The following is a 24,778-nucleotide window of genomic DNA, read 5'->3' on the forward strand; positions in this document are numbered from 1 at the left end:
AATTTAATTACCAAGGATGGTCGGGGGTGACTTATTGTTGATCAGTATTGAAATACGTTTTTTTAACTTCTGAAAAATTACAGTTGAATATTTAACGAAATTCACTAATGCTTCTTATGAAAATATTTTGCTTAACTTTAATGATTTCACAACAACGAAAATATTTTAAGCTCCGTCGGAGGAGGACAAAGGGAATTGCGGGCTGAAAATTTGGTTTGGCGGTATCAAAAAGGAGATTCAAGTTGAAGACGACATTTTATAGAGGTTTTAAATTAATGGTTAACAATATTGTATTTCTTACTTTCTGATAATAGAATACTGCAGAAATTTAGTTTTTTTTATTGAAGGATTATATGGGGCTCTTTAAAACTGTTCCCGCATATTCATGGTTATTTATTTATTTTTAAAATTGCTAAAATTTATGCATAATAGTATAAAACCCATTGAAAAATTGTTCAGACAAATTCAGATAAATTTCAGATAAATTCTTTCGATGTCTCAAAATCTATGGGGTAAACTGTATTCTAAAAAAATTGCTCTGAGTTAAACAATATACATTATACATTATACATCATTAAATTCATTTATTCCTCTTCATTTTTCAGTAGTTTTTTCCTTATATTTTCTTCAGGGTCAACACACGTTATCAAAAATTTTATTCAAAATATTCTCTATTCTTTAACTAAGGCAATACCCTGAATCAAGATGTATGCAAAAGAAGACCCAAAACGATTCAAAAACACTCTAAAACGTTACAAAAACGTTCCAAAACGATGCAAAGCAATCCAAAAGATGCAATAACGATCCAAAACGATGCAAAAACGAATGCGTTGTTTTATTATGTATAAGGAAGACACTTCGAAACAATCATTTCTTATCCGCTGTTACATTTTTAATTTTAATTTTTGGATAAAATATATTGTAAAGTCTAATCAAAACAAATTAACTTAAAAATAAAACAGTTTTCAACTCTTGTAAGTTTTATTGAATTTTTTCTAAGAATAATATAAAACGATGAACATTACTGGGTGGGGGCTCTAATTGTGAAACATTGAATACTATTATAGACTTGAAAAGAATTCAGTTGTAAAAAGTCAAGATTGGGTAGAATAACAAAGCATGGTTGCACACTAACTATATATTAACATTATAACGATACAAAGGTTAGTGTTGGACCAACTAAAGTCGATCTAAATACAGAAGACATTCGCTTGGGACGAATATATTTCCATTTGACTCTACTGATCAGATGCTTCATGCTAACTGCCAAGTCTTTGGGATCCCAGGGATAAGATGGCCTAATTTGGTGCTTTCTTTGCCGGCTAGAAAAATGCCGCTTTACTTCTTGTTCCAGTATCTATCTTACCCTAGCTACCCTTTATACCGCTCTTTAAATGGGGACCAACTTGATATATCTAGATAAGTATAGGGTGTTCAATACCCTTGTCTGTCTAGCCTGTTATGTATTTAAGGCTGCAAACATACTCAGGGTTTAATACCCTTTTGGAGTGGATCTGGATTGTTTGGCTTTATTCTTGAATTGCATTTTTGCATTATTTCTCCAACATGGGAGCAATAAACTTATATGATAATACATACCCTTGGCTGGGTTTACACTTCAATAAAATAATTAGGAAATATTAAGGATTATTATAATTAGGAGATATTAACGATCATTATAATCAGGAGATATTAACAATTATTATAATTAAGAGATATTAACGTTTATTATAATTAGGAGATATTAACGATGCTTCTGATGTTCTTGGCTGGGCACTAACACAGACAGGAGTTAAACTTCAGGAAACTGAGAGAGAGTTCTCAATCCTACCAGCAGCAGATGCAGCTCAGGTAGGGGATTTTTCCAAATATTTCACATTTTTTGCGAACATGCACTAAGTATAGAATTGTTCATCCTTCTTTCATCTTGTCTTTGCTGTTGTTCGTCCGTACCTTGTTCTTTTCTCAAAACGTTAATGAAGTTGCCAAAGTTACAGTTTTGTGATTTGTTTGACACATGACATGTGCTGCATTTGTAAGTTGAACTTGTTAAATCATTTTGTGGTTGGGATCAGGATATTTAAAATAATTTATTATATAGATCATTATTCCATTATTTTCAGGCTCCTCCTCCAACCCCGAAAGTTAAACCATCTCCAAGGGCTAAACCTACTAAAGCACCGGTGCAGCTTGAATCTGAACCTGAACCTGTGGTTGAAGAGAAGGAAGAAGAGAAGGAAGAAGAAGTTCTTGCTGCAACTACGACTAAGGTGTTTCTTAAACCCAAAGAGATTGATGACAAGGACCTTCTATATTTCAAATTCAAATTTACCTTCAAAGTTCAAAATAAAAAAGGTTTACAATATCAGGTTGTAAAGGTAAAGATCGAATGAAGGCAAATGTTCAAATCCTTAGATTTGCAAAAAATTGAATCTTTGCTAAAAACTCTGATTTTTGCAACCGAATGTCATACACCTTTTATATTTCCAACTTAGATTTAATCCTACAGAATTCCTGTAGACTTTATATTTCCTTCTAAAGATTTAAAGTTTTCAACAAAAGAATGATAAAAATAAAATAATAATAATAATCATAGTCAACCCTTATCATGGAAATGTATAATTTAATGTGAATGCAGGGAAGAAATTGATTGGCAGCAATCATTATTTATGAAAAATGTAAACGTATTTTTTTTTAAAGGTTGAGAATAAGACCGAAGCAGCTGAAGCTGCAACTGAGGATGAGGAGGATGATAGTGAGATTGTTGATTCAATCAAGAATGGAAACAATGTTGTGGCGTTCTTTTGTAAGTAGATTAGTATTTCAAAATTTTTGTTAAACACAAATTTGCTTATGATTACTAATGGGATTTCTTTTTTCTGTCATGTTGTTTTTTTTTAAATCGGGAAATGAAGCTGTTTAAAAGAGTATTTTCTATATGAAAAGATTATCCTGGGAGGCTGGTTTTGAGACATGAAGATCAGGCACAAGAAGATCAAAGCCTCTCTTGCTGGCCATTAACATGTAGTTCAGCAACTAAAATATCCCATTCTGCTTTAAACATCAATAAACTCAAACCTGTTCCATTGCACAGACATGAACCTAAGCCTAGAAAGCCTGTTGGCTGGATTGCGTGGATTTTTGGATGGAGCATTTTTGAAAATACTGTTGTTAATGATAACATAAAGAAAGAAAAAGAAGATCTGGAAGAGGAAGAAGTCCCTGATGAATATTTTCTGTCTAAGGAGCAGATCAATCATGATTTTGATGAGGTAGATATTGAGGAAGAAGTTAATGAACCTGTTGTTGTTATGCCTACTCCATGGTATTCGGTAGATCTCTTCAGTGATGATGAATTAACAGTACCTTGGTATTATGTTAACCTTTTTAATACCAGGGGACGACCATGGTACTCGGTGACTCTGCTTTCTGAGGAGTTTTATAACGAAAAGAAGAATTGGTATGATGTGGATTTGTTTGGTAATGTAGATGATGATGGTTTTGGAGATAATGTTGTTGAAGAAATTGAGGTTCCATGGTACACGATCAATCTTCTTGGAAACAATGAGGATGAGATTAATGAAAGAAAATGGTATACTATAGATCTTTTAGGCAATGAACAAGATGGGTTTAATATAGTCTGTACAGAGATTAACAATGATGAAAGATTCTGGTATGAAGTTAGCTTTCTAGGAAATTGTAACAGTGCCACCAAAAATTGGTATGATATAGACCTTCTCAATCCTACAACTGATCAAAGTGCCAATAGCAAAAAGCCAGAGACTAGAAGTTGGTTTGAAATTGATTTATTTTCATATCCACAAAATTCAGAACAATTAGAAGATCCTGATAAAGAGACCTATGCAGAGGATAAAACTAGTTCAGATAATCAGACTGAAGATGAGGATGATAACAGTGATACTTCGGAAGAAGATGATCATCAAGATTCAATGACCAAACCTAAGACTGAAGATAAAGACCAAAGTCCTGATTTATCTGCAGCACCGGAAAAGGGAAAAACAAATATTGAGGTAAAATCAGCAAAAGATAAATCAAATGTAATACATCCTGATGCAAAGCCTACAGGTGAAATTGTTAAAGATCCAGGTTCTTCTGACACTAAACAAGAAAATAAACCAACAAATCTTGAAAACCTCAGTAAAAAGACTAATTCTAAAAATACAAATGTAGAAGAAAATCCAACAACCCAACAAAAGCCTGAGAAAAATACAAAAGAATCGAAGAACAAAGCAAATCCAAAACCAAAGGTTACTTTAGAGAAACCAGAGAAAGACTTGCTTGAGACGTTTTTATCAGACAGTCCTGCTGTCACTTCTAAAGAAAAGGTGGTTGGAAGCTTTAAAGATGCACTTCCAGAAACAAAAGCTAGAATAGATCCAGAGAAAAAATTAAAATACGGACCTAAGGTGAAGAAGGAAGCTATATCTAAAACTACAGAAACCATTAATGATTCATCAGAAATCAACATTGATTCAAATCAAAATACGAAAACAGTAGAACCAAAAGTAAAAAGTCCACTAAAAACATCAAAAACTATCAATACCAATGACGCCCAAGAAACAAAAGTCACTTCCTCGAAGGTTTCGGAAGAAGAAAATAAACCAAAAATAGAATCAAAACCAAAAAGAGAACCCCCCAATGAGGTTAAAATCTTGCCAGAGACTAATAAATCAAAACTATCTGAGAAGGAACTAGAGAAACAACACAGTAAAAAACCAGAACAGGCAGAGACTCATGATCCTCTCAAAGAAGACGTTACGAAGAACAAAGCTAATAAAGCTGAAGGTCCCTCCATAGTTGCTGGAAAAAATAACGCTGTTGTGATGATATGTGAGTACTGAATGATCCTGTGTTGAAGTTCCTCTCAATTCATTTGTTCTCAACCCTTACCCTGGCCCTGAGATAGAGTGACATCTGAAACCTGTAGAGTGACCTAAAACCTCATGTATGTACAACCACAGGGTGTCTTAAACAATTTTTGTGCTACATATACCTCTTATTGATATCAATCGATAGGAAATGTCCAAATTTTTTAAAGCCAACCATGGAAAGTGCTACAATGTCTAAAAGAGTTTTTTTAAAGACACCCTGTAGTTTAGAGACACTCTGTAGTTTGAATTTTATCCTTGAAGTATCAACCAAGACTTGATATATCTGTCCTAGGGTCAAAACTTTTGTAATCCGTACCTTCTGTCAGTCGGAGGATTAAACTAATTTTACCTAAATATTATTTGATCGGAACCCAATGGTAGGAATTGCTAAAAATGAATGATCCTGAAATTTAAAAGTTTCAACCTTCGAGTTGGCATAGAGATCAAGCATTGTACATAGAGATCTAGCATTGTACATAGAGATCTAGCATTGTACATAGAGATCTAGCATTGTACATAGAGATCTAGCATTGTACATATAGATCTAGCATTGTACATAGAGATCAAGCATTGTACATAGAAATCTAGCATTGTACACAAGCACTTTTCAAACAAAAGTTTCGATCTCTGTCCTCAACTCTTAAATAGCTTCATCTCCCTTATTTGTTCATGTCTCTGTAACTTTTGGTTTTAATATTGCATGAACAAATTTGTTTGATTTTGCAATTAAACTTTTTTTCCTAGATGAAAACCTGGACAAGATTTCCAAAAAGATCATCTCTGGTCTGGACAAAGTAGAAGGACACTTTATTGGACAAGGAATAGAATTTATCAGGTCATTTTTTTTAAACTAGAAGTGCGCTTCGCGCCCATCTTCTATTTCAACTTTTTTATGTGGCTCTATCTTTAAGCATCTTCTCTTTGTTCAATATTAAACAATAACAAAAAAAAAGTTTGCTAATTTCACAATAGTTTTTGTGGATTTTCATAAGTAAACTAAATCTATTTTTTGGGGGACTAATTTTTGTAGTTCTGAGCATCTATAAACCTTCCCTGGGGTCACGTGAATTTTCTCAAAAATTTAGAGCTTGATTGGTTCAGTCGTATTTTACGTTTTTTTGGATACAAACAAACAAACAGGCCCGTCTTCTCTTTGAACAATTTAAAACTGTAACAAAACAAAGTTCGCGGACTTAATATATATTTTTTATATATATATTTTTCGCTGTTTTAAAAAATTTACAAAAATCAAAAACTTTTAACCAGACATTTTTGTAATTTTGAGCATTAACAAACATTCCCTGGGGTCACGTGAGTTTCCTCAAAAATTTGGAGCTTGATTGGTTCAGCCGTTTTTACAATTTTTTTGGATACAAACAAACAAACACCCATAGACAAGCAAAGTATTGTGTATAAATTCTTAGATTTAATAATGAATGTTTTGTAGCGTGAATGTAAATGAAATGAAAGATGTTTCCATTTCAAATGTTCCAGCTCTCATTTACTTCAAGAATGGAGAACCAACTGTGTTTGAAGGTAATTATACAAATATTTTTTGTTCTTGCCATATTTTCATTTAATTAAAGTAAATCCAGTAATATTCTTAAATGTAAGAATAGGTTTTGTGTATTCAGCCCTGAAAATATACTTGAAATATTCAAATTATTCAAATATTTAAAATAGTTTACAAAACAATGAATTCAAATTTCTTCTTATTTTAGTAAATTTAATACATTTACATGAGGTTTATCGAAAAACAATAAAAATCTAAAGAAAAGCTTTTTTCCCGTAAAGAAAAGATATATTCTTTTTGTTTGCATGCTTGTTTGTCTCTGCTGCAGGAGAAAAAAACTTAAACCAAAGAAGAAACAAAAAGGCGTCAGCTTTGTAGTGATATAAACGCCGTATACCACTATACATAAATTGTACAACATATTTTCATAAAATATCGTATTTAGATAATCTTATGAACGAAGAATCAATTAGAAACTGGGTTGATGAGGAGTTTAAATCAAATCAAGATGTTATCGAAGATCTCAGGTTTACCGTCTTTTACACTTTAACCATTCAAAAAAATTTAATGGGACTGTAAGTGTAATTTCAAGTGACCCTCCATGTAAAGATGACAATGCCCGATTAACAACGGTATTCTTGAAACCTTAATTTGATTAAAAATACAAAGATATCGTCGTTTCTGACCCGAAAAATGTTTAATTCAGTTTATTTACCATTGTTTTCTTATAACCAAGAAATGCGCAAGTCACCTTTGCAGAGAAACTATAGATGAATAAAGAGCTTATTTGATTGGTTGATTGATTTGTTAAGATTTAGATTTTTTAGACAAAATGGCCTGAAAAATGTCACCAATTTTAACCAAACGTTTTTTTTGGTACCAGTCTTAAAATCAGTAAATTCTCTTAATATAACGTGTTTGGGAGACACCCTGCAATGCAAATCTTCATTAAAATATTTGTTGCCAGACTTATTACGAAGTGTGCATAGTACAATCCTTGTCAAATATATTGTGATGTCTCAATTAACTTGAATCTGTTTTTAGCTCAGACCAAATTCATGATCTTATGGAGGACCACAGCTTTGTCATGGTGTTCATATGTAAGTATAAAATTTTAATTTTAATTTTCCAGCTCGAGAAATCAAGTCTTTGCCACAAACTCAAATTTTCTAATCCCTATACAATTGCAACCTGATGGTGGAAATAATCAAATTGAAACTTAGATTGCTTATTCAAACAGAAAGCCAGAATTTGAGTCAGGTTTCAACCTATCTGAATTGCCTACCGCCAGTTTAAAGTTGAATCACTGATTCAAATCCTCCCTTAATCTTTAACTTTCAATCGGTGGAACCTGCAGTAGGTGTTCATCGACATTCGACACATCTCAAATTCATTAAATTCGGTCAGAGAATTCATAATTTGAAATATCAAAGGTCTATTCTACATTTGATTGCAATGCAAAGATATAGGGATTAGAAAGCCGAGGTTGCAAAGACTCATTCCTTTATAATGTTTTAATTTTCCAGTTTAAATCAAGGACTTGATTTGATTTACATTACAGTAAGTATTCATATATATGCATGTTTTTTAATTAGAAAAATTTATGTTTAAGATGTAAATTATTTTTCTTTTATCAATGCAAAAAAATAAACATTTTCCATTATTTCTTACACAATAAGCTTTCATAATTTACTTCTAAAATCTTGTGATATTTTGATATTGTGTGAAGGTTCTGTCCATGTAATTTCAAGTTTCTCTCTGTTTAAAATCCATGTTCCCATTAACCCTTTATACAATTTTAAGAAAATTTGAATCGCGCGTTTTTACTCACAATTTCATGATCTTGTTCCCAGGCAAATAAGTAACATTTTATACCGGCAAAGCAGGTTTCCCTTTTCATTTCGCGGATTTCAATAAAAAAATCGAACATTTTGATAAAACTTAAATTAAATGAATTTATATATCCAACTGTTTTGTATTATTATATGTTTTGGTTGTGATTTTTACTTTTTTGTTTGATTTCGGTTTAAAAATTCAAAATTTTTAATGATAACTTCACAAGACAGTTGCATAAATAGATATTGTCTGTGTGGCAGTCAGGATGATATAGTCGTTTTTCTTTCAAAAGAGATAATTTCTGCTGACAGTGAAAACCAGAAAACTCTGAAATAGAAAGTCGACTTTTAAACTCAAGTTATGAGTTTAAATAGTCCAATGAACATGAGAGACAGCAGTTGAGCAATGTAAACAGACCCATTTAACTTAATGAGTAAGTTTATAAGTTATAAGCAAAGCTATTTGCTTAGGAACAACATCAAAAACACTTCAGTATTACTTCAATGTCGTCTCCTTATGCTTAAGTTTTCTGGTTAATCCGCAAGTCACATATATAGAGAAACTACAATGAAAATTGTCAATATTCAGGTGTAAAAACAAGGACATCTCCGTAAGTTTTTAATAGAAAAATATTTATTTAAATGTAGGGTCAGGTAAAAAACGCCGACAATCCCTTTAAATATGTAAACAATGTTGCAACTATTCCAGATGTGGCTGACAATGAGGCGTGTGATGAAGCTATAAAACAACTAGAGCAGATTGATGATGATGCTGAAGCTGTTGGAGTAAAGTTTGTGAAAACAGATGATCCTGAGTTTGCAGCAGAGTTTGGAATAGAAGAGTTCCCGGCTATATTATACTTTGAAGATAAGCAGCCGAGTATTTATGATGGTAAACGATTTAATACATTGATGACCAAAATAACATGTTTTTTAAATCAGAAATCTTTTTTTAGTTGTAAATTTCGGTGAAGTTTGTCAATTTGTAATTGTTATGCTGAACTCTAAATATGCGTAGGGCTCATTTTCTTAGTTTTGACGGTATTACTTCAGAAAATACTTGGCGACGTGTCTAATTAAAAGATTGAACGATGACGACCTTAATTCTAATTTATTCTGGTTATCACGTTATATTATAACTGAAAAAAAACCATTATTAATAAATTACTTTTTAGATCCTTCCAAGTTTCTTAGGAAATCATAATTGAAAAGACTGCAAACTCTTTATATAATTAGATTTAATAGATTAGAAAATTATTATAAAATTCCTTACTTTTTGGGGGGAAACCATCATGGGGGAAGAATTAGAGCTTCAAATTAGAAATGAAGTCAAAATGACATTTTTCTTAGAGATTTTCAGTGTTTTTTAAGTGAACAGAGTTTTTTGTTTTGTTTATAAGGTGTATTTTGATTATCTCTTTCATTGGCCCTTTGAATTATATGATGTCACATTGTAAAGTGCGAATTTTGAAAAACAAAAAATGTCCGAGTCAAATATAAATTGAATCCCTGCTGGGCCTCGAAATTCTAAGTTAAAGGACTGTAAATGTATTTATCTGTGTGTTTATAGGAGATGCTGCCGAAGAAACTGAACTGCTGACCTGGTTGCTCTATCAGATGAAGGAGGATACAATTGAGAATATCAATAGAGAACTTCTCATCAAGATGATTGATGATTTTGAGTTCCTGGCAGTTTTCTTTTGTAAGTTTACCTAGAACTAGCTAACGACCCCCCCCCCCCTTTTATTTCAACAGGTCTTAAACCTTTCCTGTAGTTCATGTGAGTTACTATTTAAAAAAAGTTCGGCCCGAGGCCGAATTTAAAGAATTTGAGCCGCGGCTTAAATTTAAGCCGTGGCTCAAATATGGTTGGATAAACTTAAAATTGTATTACATTTTTCAAGATTCAAGCCGGCGCTCAATTGAGACCGGTTTTTGGGGGATTTTAGACGCGGCTTAAATTCATTAAATTCGGACACAGATGGATTTCGCCGTTTTGAAATTAATTAATGGATACAAGCAAAACAACAAATATGTATATTTATAAAGATAGAAGGAGTTTCTCAACATGATTTCTACATTTCTAGAGACCTTCCAATCCAAGAGTTACATACAGGATTCACAACGGTTTCCTTTCAAACTTTGCTTGACCAAAAATAATGCAGAAGCGTAATTTAAAAATTTGAGCTGCGGCTCAAATATGGTTGGCCGTTTCCACTTAGAATTGTATTCAATGTTTCAAGATTTAAGCCGGCGCTCAATTGAAACTGGTTATCGGCAGATTTGAGATGCGGCTCAAATTCGTTAATTTTACTTACATGTTACGGCTTCAAGAATCCCGATGTGAATCAGAATTGCAGAGTCACTTGAAATATCCTTCCAGAGCTGAAACTTTAGAGGCTCAGTAACATTTTGCCTAGTACAAGTTCGCCTAGTACACTTTCGCCTAGTACATGTTCGCCTACTAACTTTTTGCCTAGATAACATTTTGCCTAAACACAGTTTGCCTAGACAACATTTCGCCTAGATAACATTAGAAGGTAATTTTCGCCTAGATAAATTCACTAAAATTTATAAAGTTCTTCTTTTTTTTCAAGAAATTCAATTAAAAGCAAAAAAAATGTATTATTATAATGTTTACAAATTTTTTCTTAAAGAGTATCCCCGACCAGGTTTCCACTCGATTTCCTTGTTCCTAAGGTGGCATCACATTTTCTGTTTGAACAGCGCCAATTATAAACTTTCTGACTACCAGGTCCATTGGAGACATATGAGAAATGTTGATAATCAATTATGGCTGGTCTGCCTCGTTTGGTTTTCCCTGCCTGAATTAAGGACGTCATGTCGAAATCAATGCCAGTAGAAAACTGAATGATTTAAACTACAAAAAAAAATGTGAAATTTTTACAGTAAAAATTGCGTATTTTTTTGTTCCAAAAGCTGGTTAATTTGAAGAATGTTAATCTAGGCGAAAATTACTCTCTAATGTTATCTAGGCAAAATGTTATCTAGGCAAAATGTTATCTAGGCGAAATGTTGTCTAGGCAAAATGTTATCTAAGCAAAATGTTATCTAGGCGAACTTGAACTAGGCGAAAGTGTACTAGGCGAACTTGTACTAGGCGAACTTGTACTAGGCAAAATGTTACTGAGCCACTTTAGAATGAGATATCCTTAATCACGATTACTAAATCTGAGTATCCAATCACGGTGGACTAAGCCAGAGGGGTTGGTCAAATAGGCCTAGGTACTGCAAAAAGTTTGGACGCGCCATGGGAGTTGTCATAGTTAGCCCTCTCCCGGGACTATGCCAAGAAATTTGACCCCTGTGGTATGTTAGTCTGGTTAGGGGGACGTACTGTACCATTGCATAGGATCGGGTCAGTACACGCTGTTATCTGGTAGGCCGGTACAAACTGGGCAGGTCCTGTTCGAATTAAAATTTACTACGGGGATAGAGTTCAATGGACACACTTTTGATTTTCTTATTAAACCTTTCTTTCTTGGCTATTGTAGAGAAAAATCAAAAACCTGGTTTTTTAAATTAGAGAGTCTCACCCGTTTCTATATATAATCTTAAATGGCGCGCAAAATTTCAAATTTATCGGCTTTATGTACGCGACTCTGATTGGTTGAATTTTATACACTTTTCAGGATACAAGTACAAGATTAGGTTAGTCTCGATATTAAGAAAAAGAGAAGATCAAGCATTAATCTCGAAATCCACGATTCTAAAGTTTTCAGCTCAGGAAAGAAATGTTGAAAATGTTAAGAAAATTTTAAAGTTTTACACCATCAAGTCAAGATAAAAAGAATTTATATATTTAGTTGACGAGAATGAAGACTCGACTAAAGTGATCAGACATCTTGAACTAATTGATGACGAAGCAGCAGAATATGGAGTCAGGTGGAGATTCAATTTAAAGGGACTGTCAACTTAATTCTTAAAGGGCCAAAAACGGTAAATAAAGGTACCCTTTAATCACCTGTGTCCAAGAAAGATGACCCCCAGAGCTTTTTTTTACAAGTTTGTCAAGAAAAAATTCTCAGATGAAAATTCAAAGTTTTTTTATTTGAACATATAACTTTTAATTTAAAAGGTTTAATGCACATATCGTTTAAAATCTAAAGGAAATGGTGAATACCCTCAAACTTGAAATTTCTGATATCCGAAGATATCATTAAGCTAGCTTAAAGTGCCAGGCGTTGCACGTGGAATTTAAACAAATTAAATTTTGAGGAAGAAAAACATTTATTATTTTTTACCCCCGTCATACCCATGGTTCCCTCAAAGATTTCAGCTAATTTGGTCCAGCCGTTTTTCCAGCTATGGCTAACATATAAAGATATATATATGAGCAAAGAGCTTTTTTATATAGATAAATCTTGAATTTAGGATAGCCAAAATAAATGATCCTCTGATGTCTAAAAAATACGGGAACCGAGTTCCTCCTGGTCTTGGATACTTTAGAAAGGGAAACTACGTCAAATATGATGGTAAGCAGTTCTTGATACACTGTTAGAAAACACATTTTGTTCTCAATTTCGAACATTTAGTTCGGCTTTAGTAACAGAAAACAGGGATATCTCTAACATTTCTAACATTATATATATTTCTAACATATTTCTAATAGTGTACTTTTGTAATTTAAAAACAAAATTATTTTAAACATGGCAGCTCGCATTTGATTGAAAAATGTTACCTTGAACCAGGTTGCCGAATATAAATCCCGCAAAGTATGTTAGACAAAGACGACATGTTGGTCATATTTCAGCTGTCATGAAACAACCTTTACATTTATAAAAACTAGACACTTAATAGTCGAGGGCTGCTATTTTAAAAAGAGTTTAATAAAATAAAGAAATAAAAGAATCATTAAAAAAGATACTGTTTTAAAGTTTATTTTTTAAAGTTTCTTTTTCAAAATTTATAACTCGTTCCTGTAACATTTATAATTATTAATGTCAGTTTGATACTTTACTCACGACAAGGGTGTCCCAATAAAAATGACAGTTAAGGGGCAACTTCTTAAATAGACTTTGATCTTTAATGTAAGGACTAGGGGTATTAAATAATTATGAAACACCCTGTATACAAAATATAAAACTAGACCCTCATGCAATGTCTATCTACAGGGTGTCCCAAAAAACATGGGAATTCAGTGACGAATTCGATATCGTCTTTGTTATTAATTAGCATTGTAATATCTAATTTTAAAAGCCATAATATTATTATGTCTGCTAGAGTTTATTTTATGAAAACAGTAAATGGCTCTAAAGATGTGTATATAATGTCTCCGCAAGATGAACAGTGAAGACGGACAAGTTTACTCTGTTTGTATACTGCAATTTCCTTGTTTTACTAAGTACAACCGTATATGCAGTCAAAACATAAACAAACAAAATGTGAACATAGCAGACGAAACCCTTAAAGATTACAGCTTTCTCAGTAGGTATCACTATACTAAATCAAAGAATTATTTAAAAAGACGATATCGAATTCGTCACTGAATTCCCATGTTTATTGGGACACCCTGTAAAAGAAATCAAAGTCCTCATTTTGAAATTCGTGACGTGTCTCTTTAACTTCAGATTCCTATGTTCAGGTGATCTATTTGATGAAGAGGAGATGTTGGATTGGCTGACTGATCCAACTGTTATGGAGATCTCTGATCAAATCGAGAAAGTCAACAAGAAGATGTTTGAGAAACTTATTTCAAGAAATGAATTCTTAACGGTTTTCTTCTGTAAGTTATCTTTTATAAATAAACTTTGCCTGTCTGCCTATTCGTTTATATTCAATAAACACGGGCTGAACCCGATCGGACCCAATCTTTTTATGGCAACCTACAACCTTACTTGACATGCAGGGGTGTATGAGGTGTATATTTTCTCGAAATTATTTTTTTCTTACCCTTCATTAGGAGAAAATAGATAAATTTTTTAAGTATAAAGTATTAAAAAGAATGAAAAAAATTTGCCTTTAATGTCCAGTTTTTTATTTTTCCCCCCCTAATCATGACGTGAAGGTTTATTGACCGTCAAAACTTTAAATACCTACCGGGATATTTGATAATGCGTCAATTCATTTAGAAAAATCCGCGAAAATTTTAGAATTATTAAAAATGGCGCCTTTCTAATCGACAATTTGAAGCTAAAAATTTTTTCATATATATTATTTCATTTTCTTTTTTCAAGATTCTGAGTCTGATTGCAAGCAGTGTGCCGGAGTCCTACAGGTAGGGATGGACGATGGATATTGTTTTGAGGACCGTTTTTTATACAATGAGATCAAAAAACTTTAGAATAGAAAGACTGCTGTTTAATTCAAGTATTGATTTTAAGTATTTAATAGAGCGTGAACAACAGTGCAATTTTGCAACATTCAGAGACTCTTTTCACTTTAAAAGTTGATCAAACTAATTGCTTCATAACAACATCAAATGCTCATAAGATTAGTGAAATATCTACTTCCTATTACACAGTTTTATTCATACTACTGTACATTATACTTTTTTTAATCAAAATTGCCCAACAAGAAACTGAGATATTTGTTCATCCTGCAGTGATAATCAGAAAACCCAGGAAGACGACTTTTAGATTCAAGTTATAGATATAAAAAGCCCAATGAGCAAATGAGATACAGCATTTGTGCAGTTTAATTAAACCCATTTCATTAAATTACAAATTTAATAAATTAATAAATAGTAAAACTTTTTGCGATGTAACAACCTCAAATGCACTTAAGTATTTCTATAATGTCGTCTTCCTATTTCAGTGTTTTCTGGTTATTATCGTATTTTAAATTATGTATGATAAGTAAAACTGCTTTCATTTTGTTTTATTGATAAATGATAAAAATATCAAATTCTTGTGGAGAAAGTTTAAATCAAAAAAAGCTGTTTAAAAACGTATCCGAAAATGACGGCCATCCCTAACTCCAGGAGCTAGAAAATATTGACGATGATGCTGATGTTGCTGGAATACCTATTGTGAAGCTTGAGGATAAACAGCTGGCCAAAACAGTTGGAGTGTTTGCTCTCCCTGCCATTGTATTCTTCAGGTAAAGCATGTTCTTTGAAGGGACTGCAGTAGATGTCATTACAAGTGACCCTCCATTTACAGAATTGACATGTCCAAATCTTTTTATTTAAACTGACTTGAGGACAATTATACTACACAGAAAATGAAGTAAATTGTCAAAATTCAGAACGTATTGATTAGAATTGGTACAATTTTGAATACGTGGAATTTAAAAAAAAATTAATTGCTGATTTTAAATTGGACTTTATACTTTAAGGAAAGCTGGCCTCAACAAAGATTTTAAGTCATTTTTAGTCTTAACCTGAAGAATAATTTTTTAGAATTCCTTGCGGCCTTTGGACAAAATCTTTATTTTGAAAATCCCGGAATCTGAGGATTCTGTTTAATGTTTCAAAATAATAAAAAAAAACAATATGAATGTATTGAAAGGAGATATTAAATAGAAGAAGTGGGCGATAGGGTTTCCGTACACTTTGCTGTGACGTTTTTGGACTGCTGAAGAACTAGTTTTCGCGTAACAACAATAATAAAGATTGTAAACAATAACACAAATAATAAACAGACATCTAGGGACAAGGGGGGGGGGCAGGATAACCTTGAATTTGATTGAAAATGTCTCTGTAATAAGGTCCTTTGCTTATAAAACTAAAATTCTTAACTTTTTCAATCTTTTTTAACAAGATTTAATACTACTTTCACAGTTTACTAACTCATGTTTGTTTACATTAGATCGGCTGCCTTTGTTATTGTTGTTACGCAAAAACTAGTTCTTCAGCAGTCCAAAAACGTCACAGCAAAGTGTAAGGAAACCCTATCGCCCCCTCCTTCTATTCAATATCTCCTGAATGTATTGTATACTAATGAAAAAATGACGAACGAACAATGTTGTAAAACAAAAAAAGGGCCAATTATAAATTTTTCTTTTGATAAAAAAATATTTAGAAATTTTGGCGAAGAAGCAACAATCTATGCTGGAGACTTGAAACGAGAAGAGAGTATTCTAGAATGGATGATGGTACAGAAAGATCCAAGCAACGAGGTAAAAAAAAATTGAAAATGGTATTTCTTTAAGAAAAATTTTATTACAGGGACTGAAAGTGTAATTTCAAGTTACCCTCCATGCAAAGATGGCAATGCTTGGTTTACAACGGTACCCTTAAAACCTTATCCTGATCAAAAATGTGGAAGATACCGTCGTTTTCTGACTCGAAAAGTGTTTATTTCTGTGAGTTTCTCAATTCTGAATTTCTTCTGATATCTAATTCGTAATTGATCAGACTCAAAGGATCTGTTGAATTGCCATGTCTTTGCATGAAGGGTCACCTGATATTACGCTTACAGTCCCTTTAAATATGCAATTCATAATGTGGAAGATTTGCTAAACGTAAAAACATGATTAAAAGGTGAGAAAATGGGTATTTAGGTATTAATTCTTTCTTCATGTTATTTTTAATATAATTCATAATATGAGGATTTGTAAACAAAACGGATTCCTGATTAAGGGTTCGTAGAGATTGGCGTCGTTTTCGTTAAAAACTCAAATATTTCAAAAATAACAAAATTTGTTATTAATGACGGTGTCGTTCAAAAAAACTAACAAACAATGAATGTACGAATTGGATTGTTCAGGGCAAGAAAACGATAGTTTTTTTTTCTTCAAAATGCACAGGAATAAACAAAATGAACTATTTGAAATCGTTATCGATCGTTTGAATTTTATTTCATTCAGACCTTGAACGAACGATTTAGAAATTTTTGATATAGAAGTCGTTAGTGAACTTTTTCGTTCACGAACGATTCAAAAATTGTTTGTGACCATAGGGAACGATTTCGCTGAAAGAATTTTAATTTGTGAAATAAACGAATATTCACATTTCTAACTAAATGAGTCGTTAATGAACCATGAACAAACGATTTCAAAACTACGAACGCGACCATCACTAATCAGGGGTCAAGAATACCAAGTTCTGGAGTCTAGACAATATCAGAATACTGATAATTTAAACGATATTTTCGTACTTCAGGCTATTGAGGAACAAGAAGGAGATGTACTGAGAAGTACAATTGAAAACTCTGATGCTATTGCAGTCTTTATATGTAAGTATAGACATTGAAAGATAATGTTTTTTAGCCAATATTACCGACCCGTGATTTCCTTAACTGATGGACGTTAAAATAACCACCCGCTCGGCGAAATTTTCAATAATTTTCAGCTGAAAAGACTATAAAATTAGGTACAACTTCTTTTTTTAGTAAAATAAAAATGTTATCTAACCATGGGTTTCCTCGACCAATTGTGTCCAAAAAAACATACCATGCTCCTATCTAAATGTTTTGTTGGCAAAATTGGTCTTGGGAACTCTTGGTTAAGTAAAATTTCTTTAACTTCCCTGTAAATAAGTATTTCTTTACCGTAGCTGTGTAAAATAGAAAACGTGAATGTGTAACACATAAGATAGTCGAATATTCTATCAACTAGCTCCTAGCTGAGTCCAACTCCAGTGCCATAAATTAATTTGATAAAAGATGGATTCACTAAAGTGTAATCGATATTAATAATTTCATTAAAACACACACTTTCAAAACATTTATTAGATTGAAAATGCAATAAAATTATTGTAAGAGATCGAATTAAACCTGTTTTTCCCTGGAACAAATGTTACTTTGCCTTGATTTAGAAGGGTCCACGACCAATCCACAACGTAACCCCTTAAACCTTTACCTGAACAATTAAATAATCACTTTTATACAGACAAATATAGATATCTCATTCATTCCTGATCAGAAATAAAAACTGTTAAAAAGGTGCTGAACTGATATTAATCAGATATAGGCCTGTTTATAAATAGAGGTAACTAGTCACTTACAGCTACGTCTACGTCCCTTTAATAATTTATACTTAAAAATGAGCTTATAACAGTCCCTTTAATTTATACTTTAAATGAGTTTATAAATGTTTAAACAATCCCTTTAATTTATACTTTAAATGAGTTTATAAATGTTTAAACAATCCCTTTAATTTATACTTTTAAATGAGTTTAAAAATGTTCAGATACCCATGACGGTTGTGATGACTGCCTTGCAATTCTAACAGAGCTGGAAAATATTGATGATGATGTAAACAGGCAAAAAATATCAATGGTTAAAACAACAGGTATAAAGGTTCATAAGATTATGCTGTTGATTCAAACAAAACTGCCTTAACAATTAGATCTAAAAATATTTATGTTAAGGATTTATTTATAGTATTTTATTGCATGCACTTTTATTGGAGAAATATTTTTTAATATTTTTTCTCTGATGTTTTATATTTTTTTTGAATTTTTAAGAGTATTTTGGAATAAAAAATTTGTGGATTGTTTTTTATTTGATAAGGTTTATTTTTTCAAACCTACATTTCCTAGATTTTTTTTTCTATCTTAAACATTAGCCCTACAAAAAAATGATTATTGTTATTTAAAAACTTCTTTACTCACCCTTTACCAGAATGTAAATTGTAACAACATATTAATTTCTAAATCTTGCAGTTTAACAAATATTAATGTTTTTTTAGATTCTGATTTTGCCATTGAAGTTGGGGTTGAAACCTTCCCCTCCCTGGTTTTCTTCAAGGTATAATTCCACCTTTTATCTTATTTCAAAATAAATAAGATAATTACTAATTTAATAAACTAGGACTTTTTCAACATTTTTCTAGTTTCTTGATTATATCCTGACGTGATTAAATCTCGCACTCTATTATTTTCTTCTCTGTAACGAAGTAAAAAACCTTTGAAAATAGAACTTTTATTCCTTTTTATCCTAAAACAGTTTAGTTGGGACATTAGGTTCGAGTTCTACCGTTTTGGCGTTAGTATAAAGTAAAGCTACTCAGGAAATCAGAGAATTTAACAATTTTTTAGGGACTGTAAGGTAAAATGAAATAGGCTTAAGCTTAAACATTTTAGGAGTCGATCAAGACCAATATTAGTTCTATCTGATATCCCTGTCTCGAGAAACTAATATAAAACTGTGTCAAAATTATACCAAAACTCAGATATATATGATATAATATATGAATGAAAGTTCCTAACAGATCACTTTCAGCAAATACTGAACTAATCTGTAAATTACGATAGTCCAGAGTTGCCTAAAGATTTTAGGTATGCTCCTATTACAATTTGAATATAATGCTTATTCATTTTTAATAGATATTTTTGAAATATTATTGTTACGTCTTTATCACGTGACCAGAATTTCTACCAATGGCAGTGCAGTATCAGGTCAAGTGGCTCTGTCTGTATCACCCATGTCCGTTCAGTATTTGGCCACAAGGCTCCGTCGACTAGTACTAGATTACGTATATAGGAGTTTTTGTACGACTTATATCAATTTCTCGAAACAGGGATATCAGATTATTGGTCCGGATCAACTCCTAAAATGTTTAAGGCTTCAGCATATCACCCTTTCATTTTACCTTAACAGTCCCTTTAAGATAAAACATCTTTCTCATTTTCCATTCTCATTTTTTGTAAATGGAGGGTCACTGTAAATCCCTTTAATAATAAGATTAAGTGAACAATTCCTTTTAAGGATGGAGTGCCTGCCCTGTATGAGGGAGATATGAGTGTAGAGGAGGAGGTACTAGACTGGTTAATAGAGATGAAGGTAAACATCTAGCAATCAATCATTCTCCGGGGGGATCAATCCCTTTTCATTAACTCAATTTTAAAGATGCTGAGCCGGAATCTTTACAATGTTTGGATTTAGTTGTACTGCAGATCCTCTGATGTGAAATCTTTTCTGTTGTGAATATATGAAAAGCAGTTATTAATATATTTTTAGTCTTATTGTTCCTCTAGGGTATATACTAAGCTGATCTTAACTTAAGGGATCAGTTACTTATCCCTTAAATATAGTGCATTTATAGATTAAGTACTGTAGATGAGTGTTATTTTACCTAAAACATGTAAACTGTTCTTAGGTTGAATCCCACATAGAGCTGATTACTCGGTCAATGCTGGAAACAATGGTGGAGGATATTCAATACCTAGCAGTATTCTTCTGTAATAATAATAATAATAATAATAATAATAATAATAATAATAATAATAATAATAATAATAATAATAATAATAATAATAATAATAATAATAATAATAATAATAATAATAATAATAATAATAATAATAATAATAATAATAATAATAATAATAATAATAATAATAATAATAATAATAATAATAATAATAATAATAATAATAATAATAATAATAATAATAATAATAATAATAATAATAATAATAATAATAATAATAATATTAATAATAATAATAATGATGTTCTTGTAGACAAGCAGAATTGTAGAACGTGTGACCAGATGATCAATGAGCTTGAAAATATTGATGATGATTGTGATATGTTTGGAATTCAACTTGTTAAGCTTAAGGACCCACAACTTGCTAAACGGTAAATATGTAAATATGTCTAGACGTTGTTATAAGGTACCCTTTACTTAACATTTATGTCCAATTCACAATGATACTCTTAAATATCCAGGTTATTTTTATTAGAAACTGCAATTGTAAAATGTAAAATCTCTTGGAAACGGACTTGCGCATTTTGCTGTAGAAACAATAGAGAAATTGTTAGAATCCAATTCACACCTTTTAATCTGGACAAAACTTCATAAATAATTCATAAATAATTCACAGTAAATTTCAGTTCCAAGTTTCAAGCCGAACTTTGGGCAACACGTGCAATTTGTTCAGGGGTCAGAACTTTTGAGTTGTTAATCTCTGGATCAAGCATTGATCTACATCTTATGCAGATATACTGATCAATTTAATTACTATAGTCGGAGTCATACCTAGCTTGTGAAGGATGACTTTGTTTAAGCATTTATCCTAAAATTTAAAGTGTTTACTTTAATTATCGAGATGAAGCATTCAAGATTAGCGATACTCCATACAAAAGTTCGGACCTCTGCAGTTTAAATATGAGAATCAGAATAATATAATTATAAATTAAGGTATGGAATCAAAACATTCCCTGCTCTGGTTTACTTCAGAAATGGCAACCCTCTCACATTTGAAGGAGATCTGAAGGTTAACTAGAATTTATTTTTTCATTTTATATTGTTGAGTTCAATAATAATAAAGATTTAAACACCATTTACAAATCAGGGAATTAATTAAGGATTCTATTTTTTGAATTTTCAATTAGTTTTGCACTTTTACTTTACCGTCTAATTTGGAAACATTTTCATCCTGAATATTCAGCAGAAAATGTTCCAAAAAAAAAGAAGTTTCATTAAATAGTTTAATAGGAAATCACAATTAAACAACGTTTTAACGTACAGTGATAACCAGAAACCTCTGCCAAAGGATATCAGCAATTGTGCAGAGTAAACAGACTTTCACTTAGTAAGTGATGTAATTACTTTCTAGTAAAGATATTTTCTTTGCAAAAACATCGAATTCCCTTCAGTATTGCTTTAATGTCGTCATCCTATTCTACAGTTCTGGTTATCACTGTATAAAGACGTTTTTGTTTTTATTTATTTTTTATAAAAATCTTCATTGATTTTTAGATTTTAATTTTCTAAAATTTCAGTCAGAGGACTCAGTGCTAGAATGGCTGACGGATGATGAGAATAGGTATATAATAAAGAATTTGAAAGAATTTAACAAAGAGAATATATTAATTTCTGTTCTATGGAATTTAAACATTCATAAAATTATCTGTATATATATATATATTATATAATATTATGAAATATTAACTATATACGAATGCGTCGAAAAATAATCGATGACTACTGTTTGTAATATCTGAATGAATTGTTTGGAATTAAATTGATTTGTTTACGATCCGAATTGAATATTGCATCTTTCCAAATTTGTATGGACGCTGCGTTCTTCGGTTTGAGTCGTTTTTAACATTTTTCTACTTAAAGACGCAACAGATAGAAGTAAGATTAGTGGCGATCAAAAGCGCTTTTTTATCGCATTAAGCCTATACCCCCTTTCATTTTTCGCGAACACTCTCTTTAATTGTTAATTAAAAGTTAATTAAAAAATTTGCTTTTTCCTTCCGTAAAGTGAAAACTATAAGGGGGTTACTATCGGTCATAAAGTCTTTCCAGTAATGTTGCATAAATTTGACCTTCTCCTATAGATATAGTTGGCAGTGAGCACTATCCCGACCTTTAGTATACATATTTAAATATAATAGATCGTACAACATATTGTTTAAGGGAGTTAGCTGATGAAATTGAGGCGGTGAACCACCGTATGCTTGATAAGCTACTAGAATCATCTCCCCTTATTGCTGTCTTCTTCTGTAAGATTCTTCATCAATCATATAATCTTTTCTTTAAATTTAATGAGTTTGAGCCAGGTCATTGAAATACCTAACGCTAGTTCAAATATTGAATCGTAAATTCCAAGTCAAAGACTCGTCAGCATTTGAATATTCGTGATTCAAATTATGAACCGGCGGCAAGTAGTTCAGCGATCTTTACGATTCATTAAATTTTGCCAGATGATTCAATGAAAAATGGCAAATATTGGCCAACATGATTTATTTTATTGTTTTTATAAATAGTACAATGCACAATTTGCACTACAGAGCCTGAAATTTAAAAGAGTATTGTTGAACAAAACTTCTAAATTTTACTTTATGGAGTCTTAACATTTTGTAAATTTTGATTTAAGAAAATAAGAAAATATTTCATAACAAAAATATTGATATCCACAAAACTGCCTAACCTCATTCGTAAAACCCGGGTTTTAAAACTGGTTTTCATACCGATACTCTGTCTTAAGTTTTGGGCTCTGTGTACAATGTAGACACTGCAGTGTTGTGCAATGTGCATGTAAGCAAGGCAGGTTTCTAATTTTTTCTTTACTAAAAATCCTAATCCTAATTGTTTTTTGCTTAATTGGTGATTACAGAGTTAAAATTTTAAGCCTTGTTTGAATTCTAGACTTCTGATCAATTTTGAACGATCAATTATACTATTAATTGATTATTTGATTAAATTGATTAGTTGACGATGAGTGTGTTGAGTGTGATCTAATCCTTGAACAGCTGGAGAATATTGATGATGAAGCTGATCTTTATGGAATTGATTTTGTCAAGAATGATGACCCTCATGCTGCCAGGTATATGATGACCCTCATGCTGCCAGGTATATGATGACCCTCATGCTGCCAGGTATATAATGACCCTCATGCTGCCAGGTATATGATATTGATAACCCTCAATCTGTCAGATACACTACAAACCAAATATCTTTGGAAAATCTTAATTTTATTTTTCCATTTATTTCTGTATTTAGGCAATACAACATATACAACACTCCAGCCCTCGTGTACTTTAGAAGAATGTCCCCTGTTGTGTAAGTAAAAAACAAATTAAAAATGATTTTTCATTTGTATTTTTAAACATCTTTTAAAATCAGTTATGACGGTGACTTAATGGAGGATGACCGTATATTAGAGTGGTTGACTTCACAAGATGTTTTCCAGGTAATATTGGGAAGATTCCCTGTATTCAAGCTTTGAAAAATTGGGAAAGTTCTTTTTAATCGTGATTTCACACCTTATCCTCTATTCAAAAGACTTGTCACAAAGTATGAAGAAAATATTTAAGGTGGAATTTTGTCCCAAAAGTTTAAAGGCACCACTTTGTTGTATCGGATGAAAGTTTTATTTCCACTCCAGGCGGAAAGTTGTACTTCCACTCTAGACAGAAAGATGTATTTCCACTTTAGACGGAACGTTTTATATGCACTCTAGGTGGAAAGTTTTATTTCCACTCTTGACGGAAAGTTGTATTTCCACTAAAAACGGAAAATGGTATTTCCACTCTAGACGGAATGTTTTATTTCCACCCTAGACGGAAAGTTTTATTTCCACTCTAGACGGAAAGTTTTATTTCCACTCTAGACGGAATGTTTTGTTTTCTCTCTAGTATATTTCTCTACTCTGTGATTTTTCATTATTTCAGGGGGACCGCTGGGGGGGGGGGGGCTTGAAATGAAAAAAGAACACTGAGAAATTAACACTTTGATTTATTTGAAGACTAAGGATGAAATTGAGGAGGTGAATAGGAAAATGCTAGAAAAACTTCTAGAAGAAAATGAGTTTGTAGCAGTCTACTTTTGTAAGTATTCAGTTGCTAAGGGCAAACATTTAGATTACCTTTACGCAGAAAATTCTAGATAATCATTACAAAAATGTGATCTTGTTATCTCTGCATAGATGAGGATAACTGCAATGAATGTGATATTGTTATCTCTGCATAGATGAGGATAACTGTAATGAATGTAATCTTGTTATCCCTGTATAGATNCTGGAAAAGATTGATGATGAAACTGATGCATTGGATATTACTTTTGTCAAGGTAAGTTTGTGATTTGTTAAAAGTGATTTACAAAGTAATTTCAAATATCTTTCATTTCCGGAGAGCATTCCCAATTCACAAGGATATGCCTAAAATTTATCTAAG

At 31.9% G+C, this 24,778-nt stretch overlaps 1 protein-coding gene across 1 annotated transcript in view; it reads left to right on the forward strand.

The window, feature by feature from the left end:
- LOC111702144 (uncharacterized) overlaps window positions 1-24,575 on the forward strand; it is a gene marked incomplete in the record, with an annotated part of 47,363 nt that extends 22,788 nt beyond the window's left edge. The window contains 30 exon segments of the mRNA XM_023473723.1: window positions 1,739-1,851; window positions 2,124-2,270; window positions 2,701-2,806; window positions 2,947-4,851; window positions 5,637-5,727; window positions 6,340-6,428; window positions 6,851-6,932; window positions 7,450-7,505; window positions 8,950-9,132; window positions 9,811-9,942; window positions 12,068-12,146; window positions 12,636-12,736; window positions 13,846-13,986; window positions 14,438-14,478; window positions 15,184-15,302; window positions 16,226-16,322; window positions 17,308-17,380; window positions 18,336-18,437; window positions 18,837-18,895; window positions 19,856-19,930; window positions 20,247-20,328; window positions 20,614-20,731; window positions 21,294-21,369; window positions 21,878-21,921; window positions 22,521-22,606; window positions 23,316-23,430; window positions 23,607-23,666; window positions 23,730-23,796; window positions 24,352-24,433; window positions 24,532-24,575. Coding sequence (XP_023329491.1) covers window positions 1,739-1,851; window positions 2,124-2,270; window positions 2,701-2,806; window positions 2,947-4,851; window positions 5,637-5,727; window positions 6,340-6,428; window positions 6,851-6,932; window positions 7,450-7,505; window positions 8,950-9,132; window positions 9,811-9,942; window positions 12,068-12,146; window positions 12,636-12,736; window positions 13,846-13,986; window positions 14,438-14,478; window positions 15,184-15,302; window positions 16,226-16,322; window positions 17,308-17,380; window positions 18,336-18,437; window positions 18,837-18,895; window positions 19,856-19,930; window positions 20,247-20,328; window positions 20,614-20,731; window positions 21,294-21,369; window positions 21,878-21,921; window positions 22,521-22,606; window positions 23,316-23,430; window positions 23,607-23,666; window positions 23,730-23,796; window positions 24,352-24,433; window positions 24,532-24,575 — 4,565 coding nt within the window.
- Window positions 24,576-24,778: the final 203 nt, after the last annotated feature.

Source organism: Eurytemora carolleeae, unplaced genomic scaffold, assembly GCF_000591075.1.
Source record: "Eurytemora carolleeae unplaced genomic scaffold, Eaff_2.0 scaffold442, whole genome shotgun sequence".
NCBI lineage: Eukaryota > Metazoa > Arthropoda > Copepoda > Calanoida > Temoridae > Eurytemora > Eurytemora carolleeae.